Raw genomic sequence first — 27,371 nt, forward strand, 5'->3', positions numbered from 1 at the left:
GTTAAAGCAGTACTCAGAAGTTAAATTCTGTTACACTGAAACATATAGATACATTAATTTTGAAAGCAAAATCCTCAAAGGTATTGCAAAGACAAAATTTCACTTCCTATCGTTAAAAATGTAGAAACACTTTTGCCTTAAGGCCAATCCCAAGTCTGTCATCTGTGCTGTACTATATTCAGAGATTTCTAGAGTACTCCTTGTGGAAGAAGACCTAAACAAAGGTCATATGGCCTGCCTATACTTCCTACCGAGGCAAAAGACACTGAGAAGGGCAGCTTGCCATAAACAAGGTTTACATTTTACTGAATGCACAGAATAATTCATGAACGTCATACTGTATGATTTATGATAATAAGATACCGTAAGTCCTTCACAGACTACAAGGCTTGCTTATGTAATTGTTAATTTACAAATCAAGAAAATCTCATACTTACAAAGCTGTGAGTCTTAAGGAAATCTGAAGGGTTGCTTGTGCAGACTTTATCCCCTTCCAAGCCAATTACTCTTTTACAGATATTTGATTTGGGGTCAGTCGGGCTTTTCACAATTACAATATCTCCTCTGGGAGGGAAAAAACAGAAACAGAGACAAACACAAACAAATGAGAACACTAAGTATAGAATGTCTGGTTGAAGACGTGTATCAATGCACATACTCCAGAAATACTCCCAGACATTAAAAGATAGTTCTTTCTGCTCAAAACTCTAGTCACATCTTGGTGTTCTCAGTGACACACGTTACACTGAGGTGTAATGTAAGCACATTTGGAGGCTTTGCTATTTATTTACAAAACATTTAGGCCTGCATTTTAATTGAAAATGCTCTGATGAAATGAATGCCTATTCACTTGATCCTGTTGTTACTTACATATGGAAGAGATTCCAAATTTTTATACGTCATTATACAAATGTTTCAGCAGAACTCCAGATGTCTGACTTTGTAGGATCTTTTGCCCCAGTTATACACATGACATTGTACAGTGAAATGGTCCACAACGAAATGGGCAAGGGCCTGTGCTCTACAACATAATGACATTTGATAAACTGCACTTAGGCTGTTAGAAAAGTTACTGAATGGTCTATCTGGGCACAGCAAAACCCACAGCTTGATTTAAAAGTAAGTCCAAATTACTTAGGAAGAGAAGTTATATTCAAACAAAAAAAGCGTTAGGGAAAATAAAAGGAGGGAAGAGGGAATTTCTGTTTTCTTGGACAAAGATGGAGAAGTGAAATGGACTTGAGTGGTAAGGCACTGGAACGGGAGGTGGGTGGCACTGCCCAGGGAGGTGGTTGAGTCACCAACCCTGGAGGTGTTCAAGACACGTAGATGTGGTACTGAGGAACAGGGTTTAGTGGGCATCATTGGTAGGAGGTGGAGGAGGTGGACAGCTGGGCTAGATGATCTTGGAGGCCTTTTTCAACTGCAATGATTCTATTCTGTGATTCTATGACTGCATCCTAAATGAGTTCTGACAAGTAAGTTTGGGAAGAAGGATAGTGTTTGCCCACTGCTTTGTCTTCCATCAGACACAAGAGGAGATGTACGAAAAAATACAATCCAGATGCTGAAGAATGTATGAAAAATAAAGGATGGATAGAAAGTGGTTAATGAGAAGCTCTGGCAAACTAACTGTAAAATGTAGTCTCAACAAAGGAGCATACTTCCGAATGGAATAAAAGTGTCGGCTAAGGTTCTCCGAAAAGACAATATCAGAATTTTGAATTGTTGGCTCCATTGAAGGTCCAGAACACTGAAAATTAAAAATAAATGAGAAAAAATTACTATTTGTCAACTGCCGTTAACTAAAATACATGTGTCTTCAATTATTTGCTAATAAATTACAAAAGGTGTAATATAAGGAACAATTAAACCCTCAGGTGGGACATTTGATATTCAAGCCTCCAGATTCCCTGTTACAGCTCTTTTAGCTCAGAACCAGTCCTGCACTGTGCTGGGTGCAATGGCTTCCTGGGTACACATCTCAGCACCTTCTCTACAGATTGGAAGCAGCACCACCCCTTTGTTTTCAGCCTCTGTGAAGAGAAGCATCACGAGAGCTGCAGTAGGAGCTCTCAGCCAAACCCATTATCTCCAGCAGCAATATCTGGGGAAGGGAGGAGTAGCATAAAACGTCCGGAAATCTGCAGAGTTGGGATTTTGCTACTCTGGCCTTTCTGAAAGAATGTACTCTCTGCAAAATGCTTACTCATATTGCTTCCCATTTGTTTCAGCGGTGCCTGAAGCACTAACTTGTCCAAAAAGCTGAGCTTTTTGATTTTATTTTTACTGAACACACTTAGAAAAAAAAACTTAAAAATGAAGAAAACCGAAATAACAGCATTCTGAAATATAACAGATTTAGTATTACAGTTGTTATATCTTTTAAAGTCATAAAAATGGAAAGTTACCACAACAATTCCTCCAAGGTACTCAAAGGCACAGTGTGCTACGCAGCCATACTGCACAGCATACCCGAGAAATCGAAAGGTTTTTCCTAGGGCATTGCGAAACATGGCACGGCGCTACGTGGCTCAGCTGGCTCTGGTCTACAGTAAAACAGAAGAACATCGTTCATTTGACAGCAAGCAGTGTAGCATTCATAAAGCCATCTTTTGCATCTAACAACGAATGCACGGTGCTCTTGGAAGAACAGCGACTAAAACCAATCAGGCCCATGAGAAGAGATGAAACGCTATCGGGTTTTTATTGACTAATGCAGGCACTCCCATGTGTACAACCGACTGCCCCTCCCAGCAAGTCAGCGAGATGCAGTTGAGTGGGAGCTGAAAGAAACAAAGGAACCACAAGCAAAGCAAAAAACACATAGCAAGGCTACAGAAATTAATGGGGAGGGAATGTTGACAACGGTTTGCTGACTCAGCTACACAAATGGACTTCTACTCAAATTTGCAGCCACTTGCCAACTATGGGAACATCCTCCCCTCCGCAGGACTGTGGAGCTGAACGGATGCTGGGGAGCTGCAATCCCCACATTGAACACAGGCTCTCCCTGCCTGCCGCACTGCTGCAACCCACTTCAGCTCAGACGGAGCTGGGGACTCAAGATGTTTATGAACTAACACTTGTGGGATTAATCACGTGAAGACAGCACAACTTACACCACTACTTTCCTTCAACCACCAGCAAATTGGAGAAATATCTGAGTGCTGGAGTGAACTGAAACCCAACGGAGTGGGGCTCTACCTATGACTGCAGCTGCCATGGCAGGAAACCAAGAGGATAGCAAAGAAGTGAAGACATCTCCAGCACTGCCCTCCCCACTTTCCAACTAGTGGATTCTCAAAGACTCAGTGCAGTGTGCAGTTGGTATGAAATAAAAGTCCTAATCCAAGAGACAAGGATTTCACTATCCTGGCATACAGGTGCTGGCACAAGGGACTTTCTGAAACGCCTAGGTTTTATCAGATGGCTATGGCAGTAGAGACAAATTCTTAGCTCCTAATAAGCCTCAGCTTCTACCACTCCTCAGGAAAGTGACGTGCAATTTCAAATTAGGGCACACATACAATACAGATTATACAGTTTGAAACGAACAAGATTAATTCAGACAAAACAAAACAAAAAACACAACCAAAACCCAGTAGGTTCCAAGCAATCATTAAACAACAGCTATTCTAGAAAACTATCAATATGGCATTGTTTGAAAACTAAATGCTAAATGCCTGAATTGCTTTCCACATCACACAATTCATTTCACCACCAAGTCCTGTCGGCAGGCACCTCCACCACACAATATGGCCATAAAGGACAATAAAACAAATGATTTAAGTCACAGCCCCCTTCAAAACTTCCCGGATGTGCCATATGAACATCCTTATCGCAGAATTATTGCCATAAAACCTGCTGTAATTACCTCCAGGTACTAACTACTACTTACACAGTAGGTAGCTGAAAACCTTACGCTGAAACATTATTTTTCTAATGAAAATAGGTTATTATTTTCTTTTAAATCGATGACAAAAAGTTACACACATTTATCACACAATACAATTTGGTTTTGTTTGTTTTTTTTTTACAATAACTATAGAGCTTTTCCCCTGCAGCAAATAAAAAGCAAAATCTAATTACTGTTCTCTTCTGTTCCCTTCTCCTTACATGGTCTAGGCTTCCGTCATTGTGGTTTTTTGTTTGTTTGTTTATAAAATTAATCACAGCTAGCAGGGTAGAAATCACTTGGAGCCTCATGAATGACATCCAAGAGATGGGAAAGGATTAGTTCGCAGTTGCTGCCAGTTATAGCGCCAGGTGGCTTTTTCTGCAGCGAAGGTGTTACCGATAATCCCATTACATTGGTACTAAATCTTGCAGACATCAAAATTATCACCAAGGTTCCTTTTCATCCCATCCTTTCCAAATGACTGGAAGTCGCTTCACCTGAAAGAAGTCAAATCCACATGCAGCTGCTGTTTTAGCAGCCAGCGGACTCCCTGAGAATGCCAATCGTGATCCAATTTCGCTGTGCTGGTGGCCCCCTATTCCCTGTCCAATAATACATCTGTTAAAAAATCCTACAGCTACAAATCAAGTTTAATCCTACCAGGGACCTCATGTTGGTCTTGTCTTCCAAAAAGGCAGCAGGTTTTACCATCTATCTCTGCTAGCGTCTAGGGAATACTCTTTAAATCCCAGCCCTACTTAGAAGAATAAGCTAAGGATCACAAAACATGACCTCAAAAACCCTGATATGACTATATTCTGACCCAGAGGCATTCATTCTAGGTGAAGATTAGAACTTTGCATAATAAGATTACACAGCAAGTGAATGATATCAAGGGACTATCCATATGCAGCCGCCTGGTTTTCTATAGACAGCCTGTGCTCTGCAATATGCAGTGCAGACGAGGCAGAGCTTGGTCTTTCTAGCTGAAATAAAATAGATTCACATAAATTAGTTGGCCATTTCCAGATTCCTAAATCCCCTATTACATCTTTTATTGACAGCTCCTGTGAGGATAGCACAAATGTTATTCTCTTTGTATTCTTTGCTTTGGTAACAATCACGCTCCGAGTGAAATGCGGGTAGATTCTCTAGAAATTAACGTCTTGTTTGCTGCGATCCTGGATTACAATTAACTGTGTACATAATAAAATTAGGAAGTCGATGAGCAGATTGGTCATTTCCAGATAACCGGTGGCACAGGTTAGCATCTAGTGCCAAAACTTTCAATACAAGAAAGCCAAAGTCATAGCCAATGAAAATGTGGCTAAATAAATTATTGGGCTTGTTATCAAGTGGATTTTTTTCACTGTAAGAAAAAACTTCCAGTCACCTTTGATTTATGCAATAGTAAGTTCTGAATTTTCACAGAACACTTAGTGATAGTTGATCCATCTTCCCTCAGCTAACAGAAACTCCGTGACTGCATTCTCTCCTCTTAACCAGACATCTTTCTTCATAAGACACAACCCCAGAACTCACACTGTGTTTTTCCCCAAACGATACTCCGAGATCACTATTTATTTTTTTACAAAGTCCACAAAACCCGAAGCAGAAAGAGCAGAGAGAACGCACGCTGGCGAGGCCATTTAAAGGCTTACACTGGAGCTGACATTTAATACAGCTATCTTTAAAACTTTGGCATGAAATTAATCCAAAATGTGCTAGGAACGTGAAAGGTGTTCATTGGAAAGATTCTTCCTGTATCAGATATGCAGTGTAATAAATATAAGATAGTTTAACCTGTTGGAGGTTTTCAAACATCTAAAGCAGAACAAGACACCATTTTAAATAATCTTTCCATGCAGGGGGCAAGCAGAACCCGACTTGTATTTTTGGCTGTTGTTTTGCTGTAGAAGTTGCTCTGGATTCAGTCTGGCAAATCTGAAAATCCTTGTGTAACATTCTGGAGGAGGAGATTCTCCTTCCACATCACCTCCACTAGGCACTGACTCTTTGTCTCCAACAAACACTCCTTCATCTACTGATCTCAAGCTGATAAATAACGTGGTCTGTAAGCATAAGTTCACATAATGCAATCCTCTCGTGCTCAACAACTACAGAGTACCTACGTGAGAATGAGCAATTTTTCACAATAGACTGCAGGCAGTTCTCACTGATTCTCTTTGCCTTGGGGAGGAACCTCAGCAACCCTGCACAAAATGCTGCGTCAGTGGTCAGATACGTTCCAGGACTTCTGTTTTTCTCTGCAACTCTCTGTGCCCATCTTTGCTGAAGAGCAAAATCCAAACAGAACAAGAACGTGGCCATACCTGGCAAATCTGAGCCTCTGAGGAATGCTGAAATACTCACTTAACTTTCTCCTGTAACTACATCAGCGTTAGGACACAGGTGCCAAAGCTCTGACAGACAGCACAGTCCCTTTGCTGGTGAATGAGAAAAATACACCGTGTCCATGTCCTGAGAGTCAAACAACTCTGTCCTGCGCCACATTCATTTACCTCCAATTTCAAAAAAATTCACCTTCTTGAAATATCAACAGACATAAAGACATCAAATGCATGCTAATTAACTACAACAAAGCGTTCCGAGTCCCGTATTCGCACCAGGTGCTCAAGATCCATGACCCTACAGAAACCAAAGCTCTCCATGGCTCACGTGCTGCGTGCACTTCCCAGTGCTGACAGCTTCCAAAAGGATGCAGGCATCTCTATCCGAAGCAGTGAGTGGAAGAGCAGGAAATTATTTCCCTATGCACTAAGAAATTCAGAGGATGTTTACTTAAAATATCTATCATTACAAGCAGCAGCAACAAAAAGCCCTTCATGTAAAACAAAGCCATCTATTTACATACACCATCGACAAAAGCATTTAGGAAGAGATACAAGTGTCTTCCTCTTAGCCCCACTGTTGGTTCCAGATTAGAATGTTATCACTGAAGAGTACTCCGTGGTGGTTTATTAGCACAGAAATCACGCAGTATGAGATCTTAACACAAATACTGAATCAGAGATGGTATTGTTAAACAGTTGAGAAATGCAAAAGCAAAAAAAAAAGACCAATTTTAGCATAAAACTGTAATAAATAATCTTAGTGTATTTCTTCATCAGTACTTCCCAGTTACAAGCAACACCTTCTAGTGAAGTATGCGAAATGTGCATAAAAAAGCTACAGAAAACAGGAGAAAGAAAACACATATTCAAAAAAAAAAATGAAGTATTTACATTTTCAAGTTACATGAAGAGAAGAAAACCAAATCGAGGGCTTGTCACTGATATAATCCTGAAAGTTACTTGATGGTTTTCCCAGACTGCCTTTTAATTAAGAAATTCTAAATACACACACATGTATGGCATCAATCACTTACTCTTCATAATGCAAACTATATTGCATGGGAGTTTGTGCAGTGAAAAAAAAAAGGACATTAATCAGCACTTTTTATTATATTTATTACTATATTATTATTATTATGTTTATTTATATAAATTTTTTGCTGTAAAAGTTTATGTTGTTTCTGAGCCATTTTATTTATAAAACATGAGTTCTGTAAGTTCTCCTGCACTTACAGATACAAATATTTAAAAAGTTCCAAACATCAATAGATGAGTGCAATGATATTCAGTCTAAGCTAATCCCCAGACATCCAAATCCATGAATAAAAATTCATCAGTTTTAAATACACTGAGCCTATTAAGCAAGAACAAAAGCATATGCACAAAAGAGCTTTTAATATATTTCAAAGCCCACAAGAGCCGTGGTCTCATTAAAATTATAAATTACACAAACATGGAATGAAGATTCAAACTGCAGTGCAGCTAAGCAGATTACAGAAAACCCCGCGTTCCATATGATAACACACCATGGCCCTCCCAGATGGGGGCTTGGAACAAAAAGGCCATCACTGCAGCTAGGGAAAACCTCCTTGTGATCTCTGGTTTCTGTTCAGCAGATGACAGCCAAATAATATGTTGATTATTCTGTTTGTGCTGCTAAGCTTGTAAGACGGAATAAAAGCGATATGATCTACTGTGAACTCAATGCTAATGTGTTGCTCCACTCATAAATAATATACTGGATTTATTCTGGAACTATCTTTTTATCTGAGTTCTGGGTTTAAAATGCATGAACTAAAATAAAAAGCCAGCATAAACTACTATTTAATTTGAAGGTTTAAAGTAAAGGCACAGCTGACACAACGATAAGGAAATCAAATGAGCAGAGGCTCCTTCCTCAAACGCAGTGGATGGTTCTAAGCCAAGGTACCGAGCGCCCGCACGACGCTGAGCGTGCTCCAGGCCCACCAACTGCACTGCCACAGGCAGCAGAGAGATTACCAAAAAAGGCCCATATGGCTCATTTTGCCACAGGTACCTAGGAGAAATCCGCATTTCAAATGGGGACGCGAATATTTGCGAAATGGGAAGCAGCACAGAGATGGTCAAGCATCTCCTCGCCTGAAGTCTTCTTAAAAACCATTTCTAAGTTTCTATGAAGCAAACAGATTTTATTCCATCTAAGCTTACTCATGAGGGTTGTTCCAAAAGCACACAGTTTGGCTTACCCTTCATAACACTGAGCTTCCAAAAGGAAAGCCAGTGTCTGCTCCCACAGCTCCTTTCACAGTGCTGCATGTATGCTAAGATGACTGCAAATCTTCCAGCAGTTGTGCATTTTAGATCTTTTATACCAGAAATGCTAAAAATTCAGTAGGAAAAAAAAAAGCAAGAGCATAAATATATCAAGGCCAAAAGCTGCTTCACATTTCTTGGATGAAAGCAAGCACAGCTGATGAAGAGAGATGGTGGAAACATGCAGCTCAAGAAGTGTGCGACGGCTCTGGCAGAAACATAAAAATGTAAAGGATAAAAATTTAAAGGATGCTCGGTTACAGTCCTTCCTTTGACATGGGACACAGAGACAGCTCTAATTCTCAGGGAGAATGAAAAGATGGGAACTGAGAGATCCTATAGACAAGTGCTGTAAGGTTTAACACTAAAAGCTCAGGTGTTGTTTCCTCCCAAACAGAGAGCCCGTTGCAATGAAACAACAGAAACACATTTTTAACACAAAAACACAGAAGATCTTTGAAATGATTAGAGAAGCATACTTCTACACTAGCAACCACAGTCTTTAATCCTTCCCATTTACAACACAGCACTATGTATTATTTCATATCTTCATTCCAACAGTTATTCCATGGTTGCAGAAATGCTGCAGCAGTTACAGTACTGTTAGCTGTCCAGCCATATCTGACCCAAGGCAGCGCATTGCTGAGTTAGACATGAGCAGATGACCTTTGTGATTTGCAAATGCTGAACAGAAGTATCTTGTGTAGCTGTCTCTGCTCCTGAGATGGGATTCTGGCAAAAGCTGCAGCTTTGGCATGGAACTGGCAGCCTCCTAACGCGAGGTAGATGCAGTAGAATCTATTGAGATAAAGAATAATGGAAGCTCGCTGAAGAAAGGCTTGGCTACAAAGAAGCCAGATGTCCAATGTTTTCCACTTTCTTCATCACATTATTCCAGATTTGGAACAATGTAACTTCAGCACTCGGTAGAGGGTCTGGCTGTTGGTACTTGAAGCTAGCTTTGCTGGACTGCGAGCTTATGCTTTATGTAACTTTGTAACTCACTTTGGATAATCTCAGTTTTCATTTTTGTCTACTAAAGTCAAAAACACCTATTTTCTTCATCTAGTTCCCAATGGCATAATTATTTACTAGCCTAAACAACCTAAAGGGTCCCTTTGTCACAGAACCTTTGCCCCTTCGTCACAGAACTAGGCTGAACTGTAACAGGCAGGCACCAGTCTTTTGAAAACCAAGCAAGGCTTCTATCTCTGCTCACAGCAGTTACACAATTTGAGAGAATTCTATTTCACAGCAACGTGTTGGTTCACCACACAACAAGGATAGTCACAATGATGTGAATCTAAATGGAAGTCCACCAAATTCTGACTCATATCACTCTCAGCAAAATCAGGCCACATTCCTTTTTTCCTCACACAACAACTAAGACTTACGATCCAGATTTTGTAACTTTTAAACCCAGAAACTACTGCAGAAGTAGCTCGAAAGCTTTGAAAGAGCGCTGTTAGGTTTGGGGTAACAGCAGAAGGGAGGGAAAATTCTCCACTGCAAAAACACCTTTAAAAATATTTCAGCAAATGGAGAGAAGCACAATTTCAGAGGAATTCTGTAAGGAATTCTGAATGAGACTGGTTCTGAATGGAATTCTGAATGGAATTGGGGCGGATCTCAAGCTTTGCTAAAGCACTCTGCAGGATTTGGGTTTTGCAGTATTGCAAGGACAATGGGGGAAAAAAAAGCTAAACCAGAAAAGTGCATCTTCTATGGAATCCCTCCATATAGGTGTGGACTAAACTTTGCCCATATTCCAATATCTGCTGGTACTGCAGAGTATTCATAGAACTAGCAGGATTATTTGGAATAATGCCCCTTGAAGAGGAAAACAACGCCCTTCTGAAATCCAAAATATGCCAGTCCTTAAACCTTAAATACAATACCAGCATTAGGAAAACATGCTATAGCAACTCTCTACACTACTTTCAGGTAAGACGTGAGTTGACATTACAGTGGTCATCTCAGTAACAGCGTTTTTACGACCTAGATTTACTCAGCCGTTGTTCTCAGCACCGAGGCATAGCATCAAACGCACCACATCAACTCACGTGCCCTAATGTATGCACTTCCAGTTTAAAAGACATCCCCTTTCGACACAGGTTCAGATTCTTATCACGATTGTTCAGTATTAAAAACACGCAGCAACGTTTAGGTAACATCCAAAGGCTTTCTGAAGAAAACCACATCGCATCGTATGTAATATCACACAGTTGGTATGTCTCAAACTCTCACACTAATCCTCACGCTTTCCACGGAACGATTGGATAAGTCGTTTTTAAGCTTTTTTCACTCTTCAGAAAAGCCCAGCCTTTCAGTGTCGGAACTTCCAGGATTAAACATTCTTTCCAGTTGTTGGCTCAGGGCCTGAAGAGCCCGCACTTTCAAACTTTTCCCATTCTAACCAGTTCAAAGATCAGGGAAAATGAAGGCATCTTCTTTGCAGCCGTAATCCACGACCCATGCTGTTAGGTACTTAAGAACATCCCAGAAGCAAACTACCTTGTTTCAGGCCCCAGCAGGACCCTGTGGGGCATGGGGTCACGTGACTGCAGCCCTGCCTGGTCAGCTGACTCAGCACTAATCTGGTTTGGTGCGATACTGCTGGAACCAGGCCTAACGTGACACATTCCTGAGCTGGGAGGGAAGCCGCTTTGCCATACAGCAGCAGGTGCTTTCCTCCCACCAAGCACTTCTAAAACTTACTTGAACAAGTGCTGCTGTTCTGAGCACACTGGCACTTTCCCCAGATCTGCAAATTACAACTTTAGAGAAGAACTGCAAACATGCTTGCAGATCAATTGCAAACATACCTTGACAGAGGAGAAGCCAACAGCACAAACGGAACTACTGCAATAATTTCTGAAACTCAGTTCTTATATCAAAGAATTATTCGTACTTCTCCACAATTTTGTAGTAAAATCCGAAACAGTCTCTCAGTGCAAGGTACAACATTAAGACTTTTTCTCTGCATTTGAGAGGATATTAGCTCACAAAATGTATCCCTTCATGCTAAAATACAGAAAATCTTGAAATAACGGAGGTTCATAAGCGTGAGCTGAATCAACGTTTCATAGGTAGGAAAGAAGGTTCGATGCCCCTCTCCCTGCTGTGTCAATACCTTTTTCCTATTGCATATACTCAGCAGCATAGCACAGAGTTGACTTTTGAAGGCTGATAGGTAGCTCCAAGGCAGACGAATGAGATCAGTCAGCTCTGGAAAGGATCTGACAAGCACCAAAGTGTGCTGGACTCAATCAGTGGAAGCAGAGGAAAAGAAAGAAACAAGACTTTCTCTTTTAGCAACTCCGGCCTATGATGGCTCAGGAAATAGTGAGATTTCCAGTATCGTTGGCTAAAGTTAATGCAAGAAATTCCACACATGGTATGAGCATAGCACAGGTAAGTCATAAAGTGCTTGCAGAACTCAGGTTCTCAGCCTGACAATTATTTAGCCTCTACTTTTAATTGCCCTGTGGGGAAATGAGATGAGAAAAAGCAACAGAACTACTACCAGTCACAGAAAGAGATGGAAGAAGAGAGGGTTTTGCACTACGGGAACATTCATACATACTCTGAAACTTAATTTGAGCTGCATTAGTGCACTTTGTTTAAAAACAAGAAACGTGTTTCACTGCAGCAGCAAGAGGAAATGTATTGCTATGAACGGGGTGAAGGGTTGTGAGCACTGCTGCAGGTTCGCACAGAACAACGTTTCACAGCTACGTTTGCTTCTTGCCACTGGTAACAAACTAAGCTGGACATTAAGTGTGTACAATTCCACTTGGCAGCAGATACAAACATTTGCAAGACCCACTGCTGTCACACGGCCACAACAGGGCCTGCAGACTGACAGAATAACCATACGGGCAGCTTTCCACAAGGCAGCAAACACTTTAATTTCTTCGCACAAAGCAAGGGAGGAAACATTGCAGCCCGGCGGGCTTCCACCCGTTCTCACACACACACAGAGGTCAGGCCGCCCCGCCGACGCCTGAGGCGACCGAACACGGCCGGGCGGAGCGACCAGGACCCCCTTCCCGCCCGCTCTCCGTCCCTCAGTGCCAGCTCACGGAGCCCGGCCCGCACCGCCCGCCCGCCGCACTCACCTACGTCCCGCAGCCGGGCCCGCCCGGCACCGCCGCCCGCCACGCGCCAACAAGGCGGGCTCCCATTGGGCAGCGCGCTGTTCCCGGCGGTTCCCGCCTCCTGTCAGGCGCCGGCGAGCCGAGATGATGGCGGCGGGCGGCGGGGCGGCGCGGGGCGAAGGGGTTGCCCCCACCACCGCCGGCACCGGCACCAGCACCAGCTTCCGGCGCTCGGGCGGCAGCCGCCTGGCCGCCGTGCCCGGCACTCGGCCCGCTCTCCGTCACGGGCGGCTGCTGATCTCCTGCGGGGTCCCCTCCCTGGACTGTGTGCTAGGTTGGTGGAGCGGGACCCAGCGCCGCCGGCCCTGTGGGCTCCCCCGGCCGGGAGGGCTGTGCCTGAGGGGAGCGGGGCGAGGGGAGCGCGGGAACGGCCCGTCGCGTCCCGTCACGCGGGGCGGGAACTCCGGTTCGGATCTGAGGTGGCGATCCGCCGCGAGAGCGCTGTGCCGTGTTTAAGTGGGAGCTGATTTCAGGTTGGGCGCGGGGAAAAACTACTCGGAAAGAGTGATCACACGTGGGAACGGGCTGCATGGGGGGCGGGTGGGCGTCCCTGCGGGTGTGGCGCCTGGGGACACGGCGGGGATGGGGCTGAGGCTGAGGGAGGAGGCCTTTGCTTATTTATACCTGGACGAATGCATGGAAATTGCGGTGTGTTTCCTTCCTGAGGACCGTCTGTGCGAGTAGCGGTGCATACAATCGCAGTTCTGTAAAAAAAGACACTGAAAAGTGGGTGTCTAAAGGACAGGCGTGCTTGTGTTTACTTCTGTGTGTTTATTTGTTTGCACTCTGCAGAGAACTCCTGCATTTCCCTCAAGCAGTGTATCCTTGTGGAGTAAGCTCGTCCTCCTTAAGAGAGATCTGTTTCACTCAGTGTGTGTGGAACCCTTCAGTCACATGACCATGCTGGCACAGGCTGCCCAGAGAAGCTGTGCAAGCCCCATCCCCAAAGGAGTTCAGGGCCCTTGGGCAGCCTGTGCGAGCGCCTGGCAGCCCTCCCTGCATCAGGGCCAATGGAACTAAATGATCCTTGAGGTGTCTTCCAACCCCAGCCATTCTGTGATTCTAAGATTTGCACTGAGTATTTCAGTTGTTCCTATTTCATGTCATAAATAGCTGTTGCGTAGCATGGGTAGGAAGCGTGGACAGTTCCCTTCAATAACAGGCCCCAAAGTCTCACGGTGTTTTCCAATATAGTGAGTGCTTTCTTGTGGATGCTGGGGAGACTTTTACCAGCAAACCCAGCATCCCTTCTAAAATGCCTCTTCATTGTCCTGTAAATATTCACTAATTTCCCAACCTAACAGATTTTAAATTTGAACACCAAGAACATTCTTCAATCCTAGGAATGGAAATTAAAAAAAAAATACTTTTTAAAAGGTTTTAGCATGTGGCATCTCTGAAGACCAGAAAGACTCTGCATCCCCATGGTTTTCCCTAACTTTCTCTCCCTTAAGTCATTGAATTCTGGGTCATGAAAACTCTGAGGTCGTGTGCCCATCACAGTGGCCCTTCTCCAGGCTGTCTTAAGTTTCTGCATTTCTTTCATATCTTTTCATGTCCAGAAGCTGCAAGCTAGATGCAGCACTGTTAGCACTGTGAGACTTAAACATCACCTGTCTGGTATTAAATGCTCTGTTTCAAGGTGCTTTAAGAAAGGTCACAGATACTTTCTGAAAACAATGGCGGCACTTCTCAAGTTGCAACATCTGTTGTGTTTCTGTCCTTGAGGCCTTAAATCCCTTTGCTGTAAGTAGCAGTGCGGCAGTTATTGCAATTGCTTCCCTGTCTGCATGCAGTACGGACTGAGGAACTGGCAAAGAAAAGTTAAAATAACCGATGGAAAGAATTGCAAGTTCGCAGCAGTTTTCCAAGGGGACTTGAAGATTGTAACTGTTCTGAGTATTTCAATGTTCCTGTAACTTTTTCCTGCGGTGCTTTTTGCCTAATTTACTATTATTACTCATTAAAATACAAGTGCGTAACCATAGCAGCTGCAATAGTTTTACATTCCGTCTGATAAGATAAATTTCTTTAAACTCTTTGCTGTCTCATACCACATACAGCCTGCCTTCTGCCCAGGGTTTGCCTTGCATCCACGATGTATGCACTTGTGTTATTGCTCTGGCTTGTAGGAGATTCCACAAGTGATGAGCTGCAAAGACAGCTTGCTAGAACTTTGCGGTGGCGTGTTATCTGACAAATGTTCTCTCTTGTACAAACTATCTAAAAACAGCAGGGACGCTACTTCTGTGATGGCTACAGGGGAGCTTCAGATAACCAGGATTTTAAGTCGTTATTGCCATGAGGTAATAACTTTGCTTATGGCTATTTTGGTCTTTTCTATGTCAAGCTGTGGTTTAGTAAGATCTCATAATTTTGAGCTGTTTCTTTCCACGTGCTTTATAGACTGTGCTAGTTTTAAACAGCTGTTGTTAGCACCACGTGCATTCTGTCTCCCTGAAGAACTGAATGCAGAGGGTGCGTAAAGCATACTTTGTATCAACCATCTGCACCATGACTGATTTGGGACTTTTTTCCTCTCCTGTTGCAGTAGAACTTCTGGGTTTGTAAAAATTGGTGAATTAGATCATGGGAATTTTGTTCTGATTTTCAAATAAGTAGTGCTTAGGTGTTTGTTTGTTTTAGGTATCTAAGACATGTTTGTTTACTTGATAAGTTTATCAGAACTATTGAGGAATTTGTACATGGGTGTCAGGAAAAATTCTTCACGATGAAGGCAATGAGGCACTTGTTGTCCAGAGAGGCTGTGTGTGCCCCATCCCTGAAGGCACTCAAGGGCAGGCTGGGTGGGCCCTTAGCTGGTGGCGGGCACCCAGCCCACAGCACGGGATTGGAACCGGATGGGCTTAGAGGTTCCTTCCAACCCACACCATGCCATGATTCTGTGATCTTGGTTTAAATTATTTCTGATACACTGAGATCCAACTATGAAATTAAAGGTTCACTAAATGTTTGCTCTGTGATGTGCCATTACAACTGTTTTAGCATCATGACACGGGGACAAAGTGATTCTGTTGCTTTGGGTGCAGGCATTACAGTGGAACAGTATTAGCACTTTTTGTGGCTTTTATACAAGCGTTGTGGTTATGGTACTCATGCTGTGACCATATCTGTCCCACTAACGCAGGCAAAAAGTATCTCTTTACTTGTTTGATTTTATGGTCTTGTGTCTCACAATTTATGGTCTTTCACTGGCTTTTGCCTGTTAATTTGATGTAGTTTCTTTTGTTTTATTTTGTGGTTTGTTTGTTTGTTTGTTTGTTTTTTACACAGAAAATACAAGATTACCAGCCAGAATGTTTTATGTGAGATGCTGATCTACTTTGTAACTTTGTAAATGCGCTTTGTTTTGGCTATTTACTCAGCATGATTTATAAGCCATATCCTTTTTCTTGACCTATACAGAGCAATGCTTGGGGCTGAGTACTTTATGACTACTTGGTATGGTTTCTTCATGTCATGCCCGGAATCTTGACTTTTTACAGTAGGCAGCAGCTTTTGTTATGCTACTGATGCATAATAGCTAGATTGCTCTAATACAATGTACTACTACTCAAAGAGAACAATGAAAAGACCTAATGTCTAACCTGGCCTTGAACATCATGGAGATTTCCTTTTAGTTGTGTAGTTCTGTACACAGCATCTAACTTTCTGCAGCTGTACAACTCTTCCTTGTTTATCTTTATTGATTATGGTAGCCTGCTTCTTGTCAGGTATTTGTCAAGTAAGAGTCCTTTAGAATCGTTCAAATATTCTTTCATCCAACCTGCCGACATTCTTGTGTAACTTAATTTTGGACTTAGTAGGTACAGAGTGAAAATGGGAAAGGATGTATATCGTTTGGAAATCCTTCTGATGATATTCTGTATAATTGTACTGCATTCTAAGCCATCAGATGGCTCTTACTAGAGAATCCATAGAAGTGTAGTCACTTAGTGGCATCAAGGAGTGAGAAATTAGTTCCCGTAAATCAGTGATGAATGCAGAATCCATTGTCTCTCAATCAAAACAAAGGCTGCAGTAGTTAGTTCTTTGGCAACTGTTTGGCCTATGGGAGAGAAATTTGCTTTACTCTTTCTCCTGGCTGTAGATCAACTTCAGGGGTGCTGCCAGCAGAGCTGAAGGTGAAGAAATTCATCCAATCCCTACTGGAATCACTTTCAAGTGAAGTTTAACGAGTGCTTGAATTGATAGACTGAATTGCTTTGTTCACCAGAGTCCATCTTCAGAGTCCAGAATTGACTTCTTGCATCACAAGAGTTGGGTGTTGTGCTGATGCGATTCAGTTTGCTCCCAGCTTGCTTTCAGAGCAGGAAGCAATTAAGAAGACATACTGCAGTTTCCTTCAAACAAAGCACTGTGGTTGACTGGTTATGTATGACCATCCCAGTGCTTCTTTGGTAAAATATTTGTAATCTGCCTTCCAGTTATTTCAATATATTCTCTCTTGGAATACAGAATGTAAAATTGTTTACTTGTCAGATAAAGCAAAATATGAGTTCATCTTTCCCCTTCTCTGTTAAAATTCCCTCTTGCAACAACCATTTAAACCACTGTTACTTAACTGTACCTGTGTTTTCTTTGAGGAGCAGATAAATCAGAGCAAGAGCTCATAGATTATCTTCTTTTTATGTTGAGATGGATGGGATAAGAAACCTTGTATCAAAACATGTTGGATGTATTCATTTCTCTTTACTATTCACTCCGTCATCTGTGATTGGAACGAGAGCATCGATTGCAACTATCTAAGCAATGGGGAAAAAAAAAGTAGTAGTTTCCATCATAAATTGGTCAAAATTTATTTTGAAACAAACATTTCAATCATCTGCATTCACGGAGTGGTTGCTGTGTCCCAGGCATTCTAAAAGAGACGTTAATCGTGTTCTTCTGAGGTTTATGTTACAATGTTAATGAAGCTTAACTGGATGGAACCCTCCCTGCCTTACTGCTCTGTCTGTTGGCGGTAGCATGATAAAAACTACTGGAGCCAGGATTTTGCCTGGCGACTTCAGTGGGAAGTTGTGAGACTGGTGATTAGCACGGGTGTCACTTGGAAAGTATTTTGTTACTTGAGTCATCCAAGGGGAAATCCACGGGCTGAGAGCATAAATCATTATTGTGGTACTTGAGTACGGTTGTGCAGAGCTCTGCAGGATCTTTTTACGACAATGATGATAATACAGTATCTTGTGAAAGTAATTGTAATGTGTAATGTATAATTACATGTAATGTGTAATTATTTCATAATAGAGAATTGTAGGAAGTATTGCAAAGGTAATTAAAATGTTGTTCACTTTTATATTTTTAAATTCCCCGTTATCACCTTTCTTTGACTTGTAAACTAAGAAAACTTAATTGTTCTCTAACATAGTATTAACATGTAGTCTTACTTTATTCTTCATTTTGTTTTCTTTCCAGGTGGAGGCTTAGCTGTTGGAACCCTTCTTCTAATTGGTTAGTACAGAATATATGAATACATAAAGCCATATTCGATCCGTTTTGCTCATTTCCATATATTAAATAACCTGTCTTTTCAATGTTTATTAAGCTGAGAATTTAAGAATAGGTGTTTTGTCTTGGGTAGCTTTCAGAGTGGACTTTTCTCTGTTTCGAGAATGACTGGATATGGATCCAAACCCTGCTTTCAGACAGGTCTGAGTTTCCATGGGGATTCTGTTCAAAAGCAGCATGGTTAGAAAATTTCTAAACGTCCTAGGACATGTTTGAAAAGATCCAAGGTTTTCTAAATGATTCAGACTTCTTATCATAGCAAATGGATTTTCTTTTTAAATTGGCTTGTTAAGGAAGATGGGAAATACAGAATCTTTTAATCATTTGGTTGCCAGAATTGGCTAAGAGAAAGCTGGTGGGAGCCTGCTTTCTGTCAGAAAGGGAATAAGACAAACTGAGATGATTAAATAGGTTTCAAGGAATTTCCCTTTGCAGACTACGTCAAAACTGTTGCATGTCTCCATTGTAGCTGTGATGCCCAGATTTCCTTTCCGCTTAGGTCAAGGTGTATCAAAGGATAAAAGGACAGTTGTATGCATATATCCTGTCTTCATACCCTCAGGGTACGTATGGGAATGTAGAGCCAAGAAACACTTCCCAGGTTCCTCAACTAAAGTGTAACAGTCAGAACTATGTAAAGTTAGTGACCTGCTGCCATTTATTCTGAAACATCATTTTTTTGCAACATTGGACTTGTGCTCTACAACTTGACAGCAAACATAGAAGATTTGGTTAAAGGTCGAGGCGGAAAAATAATGGTTGACTGGGTCGTGCTTCTAGAAGCACATAACCTACATAGAAATTATGCTCTTCATCATATGTGGAGCTTTATATTCAATTTGCTTTCTGTGAGAAGTTAACTGTGTAAGGCTTATGTGACCCTCCACTAGAAGCTGAACAGCATTTTCAGTTTCCCAGCAAGCAAGGTCATTTCTCTAATTATGGCTTGTTACATTAATTCTAATTCCTAGTTCCACATTTTATGTATCATTGGTAGCTGTTTAAAGACAGGTTGCTATTGTAGTGTATCTTAGAAAATCTCAATCTTTAAATAAAACCCTATAAACTTCTGTATATTGTGGTAGAGATCTAAGTAATTTGAACAGTTGCCTGCCAGAAAAAATCACTGACATTACCTAATTTCTTGTAGGGCATCATCTGTTTAGTGGCAGCCATTTAAATTTTTTGAGAATGCTGAATTGGTACAGCAGTTCACTGTTGCCAAAAGAAGTTGTCCAAATTCCTCTCCCTATTCTTGGCCATGCCATCTTGTTGTTCCCTGGGCTACAACTAGTGCTTTTCAGTTCTTGCTGAGCTGATTCAGCTCTCTAAGGTGGAAGAAAACCAACACAGCTGCAGAAAAGCAGAGACTTTTCTCTTGGCTTAGTGACTTGAGTTGGCTAACTAATGTATGAGATGTGTACCTGAGCCAGCACGAGGGGGGAGAGAAGGGTTGCAAAGTCAGGACTAGAATCATAGGATTGTTTGGGTTGGAAGGGGCCTTTAAGATCATCTAGTTCCAACCCCCCTGCTATAGGGAGGACACCACCCACTAGAGCAGGTTGCACACAGCCCCATCCAGCCTGGCAGAAGAGAGAGCCAGAGTGTTTGGCCTTTCTTGGAACAGAGAATACCAGTTGAGTTTATTTTTCTCATGAAATGTTATCCACGTTTCTCTGAACCCAGAAGCAGTGATCGAAGTGTTATGTCTTACTGCTGTCAGTGTAGATCTTACTTTTCTTACATAGTTTGAGAAGAGCTGCAGTCTTGCTATCAATAAAAGAGAAGAAGAAGTTAGAACCTGTCGTATTTTTCTGAAATCACAGATTATGGAACATTTTGTTTTGTTTTCCCATTATAATATTTACTGTCCCTGCCGCTAGAAGAACTGGGTGGTCTCAAATGGACCTATTGGCCATAACATCAAACAAAATAAGGTGATGGTTCTTCACACAGTATGCAATTAAAAGGTGAAATACCTCACCATTGTGTGTTGTGAACATTAAAAAAATCATGGTCTCAGTGAGAAGTTAAGCAACTGTGTAGAGGAGAAAGCTTACTAAGTGCACGGATACCAAGTTCAGCTTAGGAAGTCCTTGAACCGCAGTGGGAGGCTGAGTACGTGCCTGGTTGAAGCATCACATTTGCTTGTTCAGTTACTACCTCTTCTATATCTGCCTTTGGCTACTCTTGAGCGTGGGGTTAGGTATCCATTTGATCTCATCTAAATGTCTCCAAATGAAACGAATGCAAAAGAGAATGAGGTTTTTTGTTCTAATGAAAAAGATGATGAGACACGGTGATTTGAAAATGACAGGATTCTTACCTGGATTTTTTTCCCTCTGAGTGCATTGCTGTGTATTTGTGATGTTAGCAAACTTAAAGAAACACGAAGGAGAGTTTCTCTTTAAGCTTTGAAAACTATTTTTTTTTCCCAAATAAAACTTTCCATATATTATTTTGAAACATGTAATTATATACCAAAAGCCTTGAAGGGAGAACTATATTTATTCATGACTCATTAGTCTAAAAACTTTTAGACTAATTTTTAAAGATGGTGCAGGTAGAATTGTAACTGCATTGTTAGAATATCCTGTCAATATACAAAAAAAAATCTGTCATGAGATTAGTCTAGGCAAGCTTAATATTATACAGGATTGAAGCTGTCAGTGATAAACCTCCTAAGAAGATCCTTATGTGTTGTACTCCGAGTGTTATTAAAAGGTTAAATTCTTCTCCTTCCCTTCAACATTCTTTAAGGCGAGAAAAAATTGCATTACTTTTAGTTTAGCTTTCCTTGCAAATTAAATGCTCATCTTCATTATTTGACACATTATCTTGGTTAATTTAACCAAATAATAGTAGATTCAGGATATTAAAATATTTATTTTATCTGTTGTATTCTGGAGACGTAGTAATGGCACAGGTTACTTGATAAGACTAAAATATTGTTTGAATTAAGTGCTCAATTTTCTTAAATTTAAATCATAATAGCGAGCATCATGATTTCCAGTTGGACTTAATTCTACAGTATGTTCTTTTGACAGTCTTTTATTTATAAGAAAATTAGAGAGTACATGGTTGTCTTACTCAAGATTGTGGAGGAGCCAGAAACTTCCTGTTTATTTGTTTTATACAGTGATGTAGCAAGCTGTTGTTGTTTTTAACTGATGCTTTAATTTCCAGAGGTGTTACTGTACACGGGTTTATAAAAAGTGGTAAAACAGCCATCCCAACTCCTGGGTGAAATGAAATTTGAACACTATCAGGTTGTTTCATATGATTGTGCAACCACTTGTTTGCTGTCTTGCCTTTAAGTGCTCTGGATTTGCTTTCCAGAAGTGTCCCCTTTCATACCAAAACAAATAGTACCGCTGCTCATGAAGCACACTGCTTTCCTCCCACTGCCTGAGCAACTCAGACCTGTTGTATGTTACCCTTAGGAGGACTTTTCTGAACAAAGTTGTTTTCTTTTTATAAGCATAAGCCTTGTTGGTATAACAAACAAACTGTATAGTGAAGGAGTGCGGGTCTGCCCTGGGTACTCTGTAAGACCCCCTTCCTACATACCTTTAAGATGCTGTAGCCTTGACATTTTGACCATTGATGGTTAAATGTTTTAAAGATTATCAGTGGGAGGGTTTTTGTTGGTAGCTGAGGTCAATTATAAAAAGTTAACGTTGTTTAGTTAAAAGCAGGTCTGTACCTGTTCAGTCTAGGCCTCGAAGCAGTTTCAGCTACTTTAATTAGCTACTCTTATTTTTGTTAGACGTGCTATTCAGCCTCGCTGGTAAGAGCCCTCCTCACTTGTCAGTGGAACTGAACTTATCATCTTTTTAAAATTGAAAAAGGTAATCTCCAGAGAGGTACAAAACAGTGATTTGCTAAATATAATTATACAAAATACAAGTTATCAGAATTTACCTTTCTGAAGTATGCCAAATATCATGACTTGGATGTTTGACAACTCACTTTTGGCATGTGCTAATTAAATGCAAGTGACACAGAGCATATCCCCTCAAGCTTCGTAAATGTGGACATTAGTAAAGTATCTTTTAAATGGAATTTCGGGTGATTAAAATAATCGCATCTTATAACCTGCAGCAATTTGCAGAAATGTTTCATCGCTTCACAAAGACTCACCTTAGGTCACAGCACCGTGCCGTACAGCTATCTGGGGAAAAAATGATCAATACTGATAGGCTATGACAGGCTTCTGGCAGCTCCAGGGCAACCTGTCTGCCTTTGTGCAGCAGATTAAAAAAAAGCTATCTGTACGTTACGGTGCTGCAGTCTTATTTTTTTCCTCTTATAGCTCTCATCATCTTAAGTAATTAAGGTACAAATGATCTCTGGAGTTTTTCAAAGACCTTCATGCCATTCAGTATGCAGACATTTAGTCGTTATAAATGGAATTTATACTGTGTTGTCTTACGGTCAATTTTGTTCCTGGCTCTTTGTTGCTTTCCGAGTGTTGGTGCTTCTCCTCAATCCCATCTTGGAACAGGAATACTTCTGATGCAGGGGGCTGGAGACTTTTTTGTTAGTAATGCCTCATATATAGACATAAAATTTCCATCGTTACATGAGATTTTAGTTGCATTTCCTCTCTCATACCTTCTCTCTTTGTTTTCTGTGCTCTCGCTAAGCTCCATGCCTTAAAATTTTGTATCTAATTCCACTGCTGATCCCTCTGAGTAGTACAAGGCACTCCGTGCACAAAGATGTTCAGAATGTCTCTAAAGTGTTCAGTAACCTGTACAGCATAGGGGTGAGAAGATCCATAAATAGGAATTGTTTTTTCTCCTTTATTTTCAACATGGTTATATGCTGGAATTCACAGTGCTGGTACTGACAGTACAGCTTTTTCTTGACGTCTGTTTTGGCCATGAAAGCAAGTTGTTGTGGTAAAAGGCCACTGCATAATGGTCACAATAAACTATTTTGTGTTCTTATCTGTGAGATCAGAAGAGGTTTTGTCCTGTAGACAATATGCATAACTTGTAGGTAAATAATCTCTTTCCCTTGTATAGTTTCACGCTTCACTAGTTACTCACCTGCTACTTAGCTGCAGAATACTCTTTGTTCAAAAAGAATCAGAGAAGGCTATGGACTGTTGTGTGACTTGTGGTGACTGGGCCCAGAAAAGAGACTGCAGCTGCACGAGTCTCATTTGTCTATGTGCCTTATTAGCTAGAGAGTGAACTTCACAATGAAGGCTGCTGGTGGGACAGCTCTTTAGTAGGGAGGCTAAGAATAAAGATTTGGGCTTTTCTTAAGTTTTCTTGGCTGACTGAAACACACTTAAGTGTTGGTTCCTAATGTACAGAATGGAGATGGTCCTTTTAGTGTAGCTTTGGAAGAATAAATGTAACTGTTGAGAATGTATCCTAGCCATCAAATAGTAAGTCCAAAAGTTATCAGCAAAGAAAAACACTTGTAAATATTTCACCAAAATTATCAGCAAAATAATCAGCGAGCATCTGAAATACCTGTGCTAACTGGTTTGTTTGTTTATTTAGAAAAAGAAAGCTGTACCCCTATGGTTTTGAATAGTAACATAACTATTGAAGCCAGGGCACAATGGATGCTATCAGAAAAGCCCCATATGGGTGCACTTTAGATCTTTTGAATACCACAAAAGTTTAGTGACCTAGAAATGAATCAATAAAAAGCCATCCTCTATGTGACAAATTGAAGAACTGAGGGATTCTTACAGATGCATTGACTTTAACAATTCAAGATACACTGTTTGTAAAGGCTCTCTGAGACACATTTAATCCTTTGAGTACTGTAGCAGACCATAAGGTGTTTTATATTTAGATCACTCCCCAGTATTTATTTTCCTGCTTTTCCTCTTAAGTTTACTGTTATGAAAATCACAGTAAGAAGACAAAAGGAAAAGCTAATGCTGAAGTGATGTTCTGTCACACCAAATGGAAATGTTTTTCTTTTGATAAATTGAAAATTCCTCATTGATTTGCAAAGCATGGTTTAGAAGGGTGTGTCAGTGTAAAACCTTATTTAGTCCTATTACACTACAAATAAATCTATCAGTCAACAGAATAAATTAAGGGTAAGTCAGTGAAAAGGTTTATATCCTGTTCCCTGTCACATCATTCTTGCAGTTCAACTTTTCAGCATTTCAAATAAAATTTGAAGAAAAAATTATCCTTAACTACTCCAGCCTTGTTCCTTGTCATCCATTTCTAGAATCAGCCATGTGAGCAAGAACTATTTCTCCTGGAAGATTAGGAATACACCATTATCAAATGTTACTTTTAAAATTTTCTATTCATACTGTACTTATTATGTCACATCTACATTACATGGGCTTTTTATAATGTCATGAAAATACAGGCGGGTGTTTTTATTTTGCTGTTTGTTTGTTTTGGTTGTTTGGTTGGAATTTTTTATTTACAAACATTCTTGTTTCCACAGAGGAAGATAAATATGGGGTTTACTCCAGTCTGCTGCTGAAATATTTTCTCGCAGAGGGAGTTGTCTGTGGACATGACTTGTTTGTTGCTTCTGCTCAGGACCCTCCAGCCAACATCTTAAAGGTAAAGACTCGTAGCTTTTAGCTAGTGAAGTTCTAATTTCTTGATGAATTTAAGTAAAATTTATATAGTAACAAGTGAATTCATGTTGGTGATCCTCAAGAATATGTTGGGAAGTACGGAAGTATTTACACTAGCCAGATTTGGGAATTAAATTTAACTTGCTAGCCTGCTTCTGCAAAAAAAAAAAAATGGAATGAGATCTTCCTGAGGATCAGTCTAGAAGCTACTTATCCTTCATTTTGATTTTGGAGAAAACCCAGACCGACGAGCTGGCTAAATTGAATAGCTTGAATAAACCCAACTGCTGTCCACAATCTAAGAACACAGAGTAGTGGAGCAACTTCTAATATACTGGGGAGGGAGAGAAGCAGCATACAATTTGCACAGATATGTTTTGCAGTTTCCTATAAAAAAGAAGAATAGCATTTAACATCTTAAAGTAAAACCTCCTTTATTCAGACTTTTCGTTCTGACTGGCTTTTTTATACCAGGAAATATGGTCATCTTTAATCAGGTTATATAGAAAGGTTCCTTTCAGAATTCAATGAGCTTCTAATCACACACTGATACTTTCCACTATAGGGAAACAGTCTTCATCGACACTATAAAACATACAGAAGTATGGGGGTACTCTTAGAACATTTCATTAAATATTTTATATCTTTCTAATGCTTCTTTTTTTCTGATAACACAAGTAATGTATAATTTGCTGATTACTTCTGCATCAAGTGTAGCCTGGCATTTTCTTTAAGAGTATTCAGAGACTATTTCTGGTCAAGATGATTGCTTTTCATTTTCACTACCTGGTGATCGTAGATTGTGCCTCATCTGCTCAGTATTATCTCCAGTATTCATGAAAATGTGTATTCCTAGTGAAACGATATGCTTGTAGTTAGAAAAATCTTAACTCTTTTTTTTCAACCATCTTCATCCTAAAAAAAGTTTGATTTAGAAATTAAATTTTTCTCATGTATTCTTTTATTTTATAGTATAATCTAAACAAATACATTAGAATTTTATTGTGAATTATGAGTTACATAATAAATATATTTTTACTAATGTCTGTGCTTAAATAAGTGTTAATAAAATCACTGACTGATGGACCTCATTGCATTTGGTTTTTTTCCCATTAAAATCAAATTATCAAATGTAATAAATTTAGTGCATTGCATTCAAATGTCTTAACATTAACCACCTAATGTGGATTTCATCATTCTTTATTCACCTTCAAATAAATTGTTTATAGCTTGTCATAATTTTCATGATTCCTGTTCGTTCAGCTGTTGCTTGCTAACAGGCACTGTTAGTACTTCCGTCTTTGTACCAGCTTGAAGTTCTGGTCAGTCAGTCTGATGTTGTTCACTGAGCTCTGCTGTCTGATTTTGGAATGCTTTCCTTCTTACTTTTAGGGATAGCCACTAGGTAATGGCAACTACCTTCCTCTGTGGTGGTGTTACTAATTCTGAAAAGGTGGACAATGTTACTGCAGGAAAGTTGAAGAAAACAATTTTGTCTTGTCTTCTTCCTCCATTTGTGTTTTTACATATCCGGCTGTTTTCTTGCCTATGCTTTTCTACTTTTACCTCAACTGTTCAATACTTCATTTACTTAATAGACAATGTGCAATAGAGTTGATTTCTCTGATTTGTGTTGCTGTCTTGAAATTGTTTCAGTGAAGTAACCCTGTAATACGCTAGGCATCAAACTAGAAAATTATGTGCTTTCACAGTTGGCAGGCTGAGGTACTTCTTGAAAAGCAAGGATGTATTATCTTAAAAGACATCACCTGGCAGAGTTGGTCTGAGACTGGCATTGGCCACAGTTAGGTGTCCAAATCATACAAGCAAACTGCTTTACTCGACCTTTAAAAGTGAGGACCTTCAGGTGCTTCAAGTCCTCTCCTGGCAGAAAAATGAAGTCAGACTTTTGAGACAACTTATCTGACCGCTGAGAATAAGATTGCGTTTTATTTAATGAGGTTAGCAATTAATTCATTTTCAACGTCTGAATGGACTGTATGCTGGAAAGGCAACACTGACTCTGGTATGTGTCAACCTATTTGTGCTTGTTTTTTATTTTATAAAACTGAAGTATGGATTCAGTGTATTCTACAGTATTCCAGCCATTGTACATGAAGACAATTCTTTATGTGCCTTATGTCTTTATTGTGTGGTCACCCTATCTATAGATCTCTGCTGAGATGCCATAATTGCCCTATTCTAATTTTATGATGTGATTGGAAGTTTCTTGAACCTATAACCAAGACAAATATTGCTGGTAGTAGGAAGGGGAAAAGACATTCTCATAGACCATAATTATCTTGAAATTGTGTGTAACTAAAAGACAAGCAGTGGATAAAAAGCCCTGATCAGCTGCCTAAGATATATTATATTACCACCCACCAATTTATCCATCATCCTTTGAAAACATATTCATGCCTTTTGTAGTCAAAGCTCCTTCAGGAAATTGGCATTAAGACGTAATGCTGAAAAATTATACACCTCTGGTAAAGCCTACAGAACTATATACATGCTGTTTTTAGAAAGTATTTGTTCAATTTATATTC

The 27,371-nt window shown here is 40.4% G+C and overlaps 2 protein-coding genes across 3 annotated transcripts in view; one reads left to right on the top strand and one right to left on the bottom strand.

The window, feature by feature from the left end:
* Positions 1 to 12,713, bottom strand: part of IMMP1L (inner mitochondrial membrane peptidase subunit 1) — a 28,900-nt gene extending 16,187 nt beyond the window's left edge. For both annotated transcript variants that reach the window (XM_042882656.1, XM_042882657.1), the window contains exons 1-4: positions 12,672 to 12,713; positions 2,412 to 2,549; positions 1,665 to 1,753; positions 438 to 564 (exon numbers count right to left, since the gene is read on the bottom strand). In XM_042882656.1, coding sequence (XP_042738590.1) covers positions 438 to 564; positions 1,665 to 1,753; positions 2,412 to 2,516 — 321 coding nt within the window. In that variant the 5' untranslated portion in view covers positions 2,517 to 2,549; positions 12,672 to 12,713. The remainder of the gene's footprint in view (positions 1 to 437; positions 565 to 1,664; positions 1,754 to 2,411; positions 2,550 to 12,671) is intronic.
* Positions 12,714 to 12,797: 84 nt separating this feature from the next.
* Positions 12,798 to 27,371, top strand: part of ELP4 (elongator acetyltransferase complex subunit 4) — a 122,204-nt gene continuing 107,630 nt past the window's right edge. The window contains exons 1-3 of the mRNA XM_042882637.1: positions 12,798 to 12,984; positions 18,150 to 18,185; positions 24,684 to 24,805. Coding sequence (XP_042738571.1) covers positions 12,798 to 12,984; positions 18,150 to 18,185; positions 24,684 to 24,805 — 345 coding nt within the window. The remainder of the gene's footprint in view (positions 12,985 to 18,149; positions 18,186 to 24,683; positions 24,806 to 27,371) is intronic.

Source organism: Lagopus leucura, unplaced genomic scaffold (assembly GCF_019238085.1).
Source record: "Lagopus leucura isolate 7727_CA_CO unplaced genomic scaffold, USGS_WTPT01 Super-Scaffold_100035, whole genome shotgun sequence".
Lineage (NCBI taxonomy): Eukaryota > Metazoa > Chordata > Aves > Galliformes > Phasianidae > Lagopus > Lagopus leucura.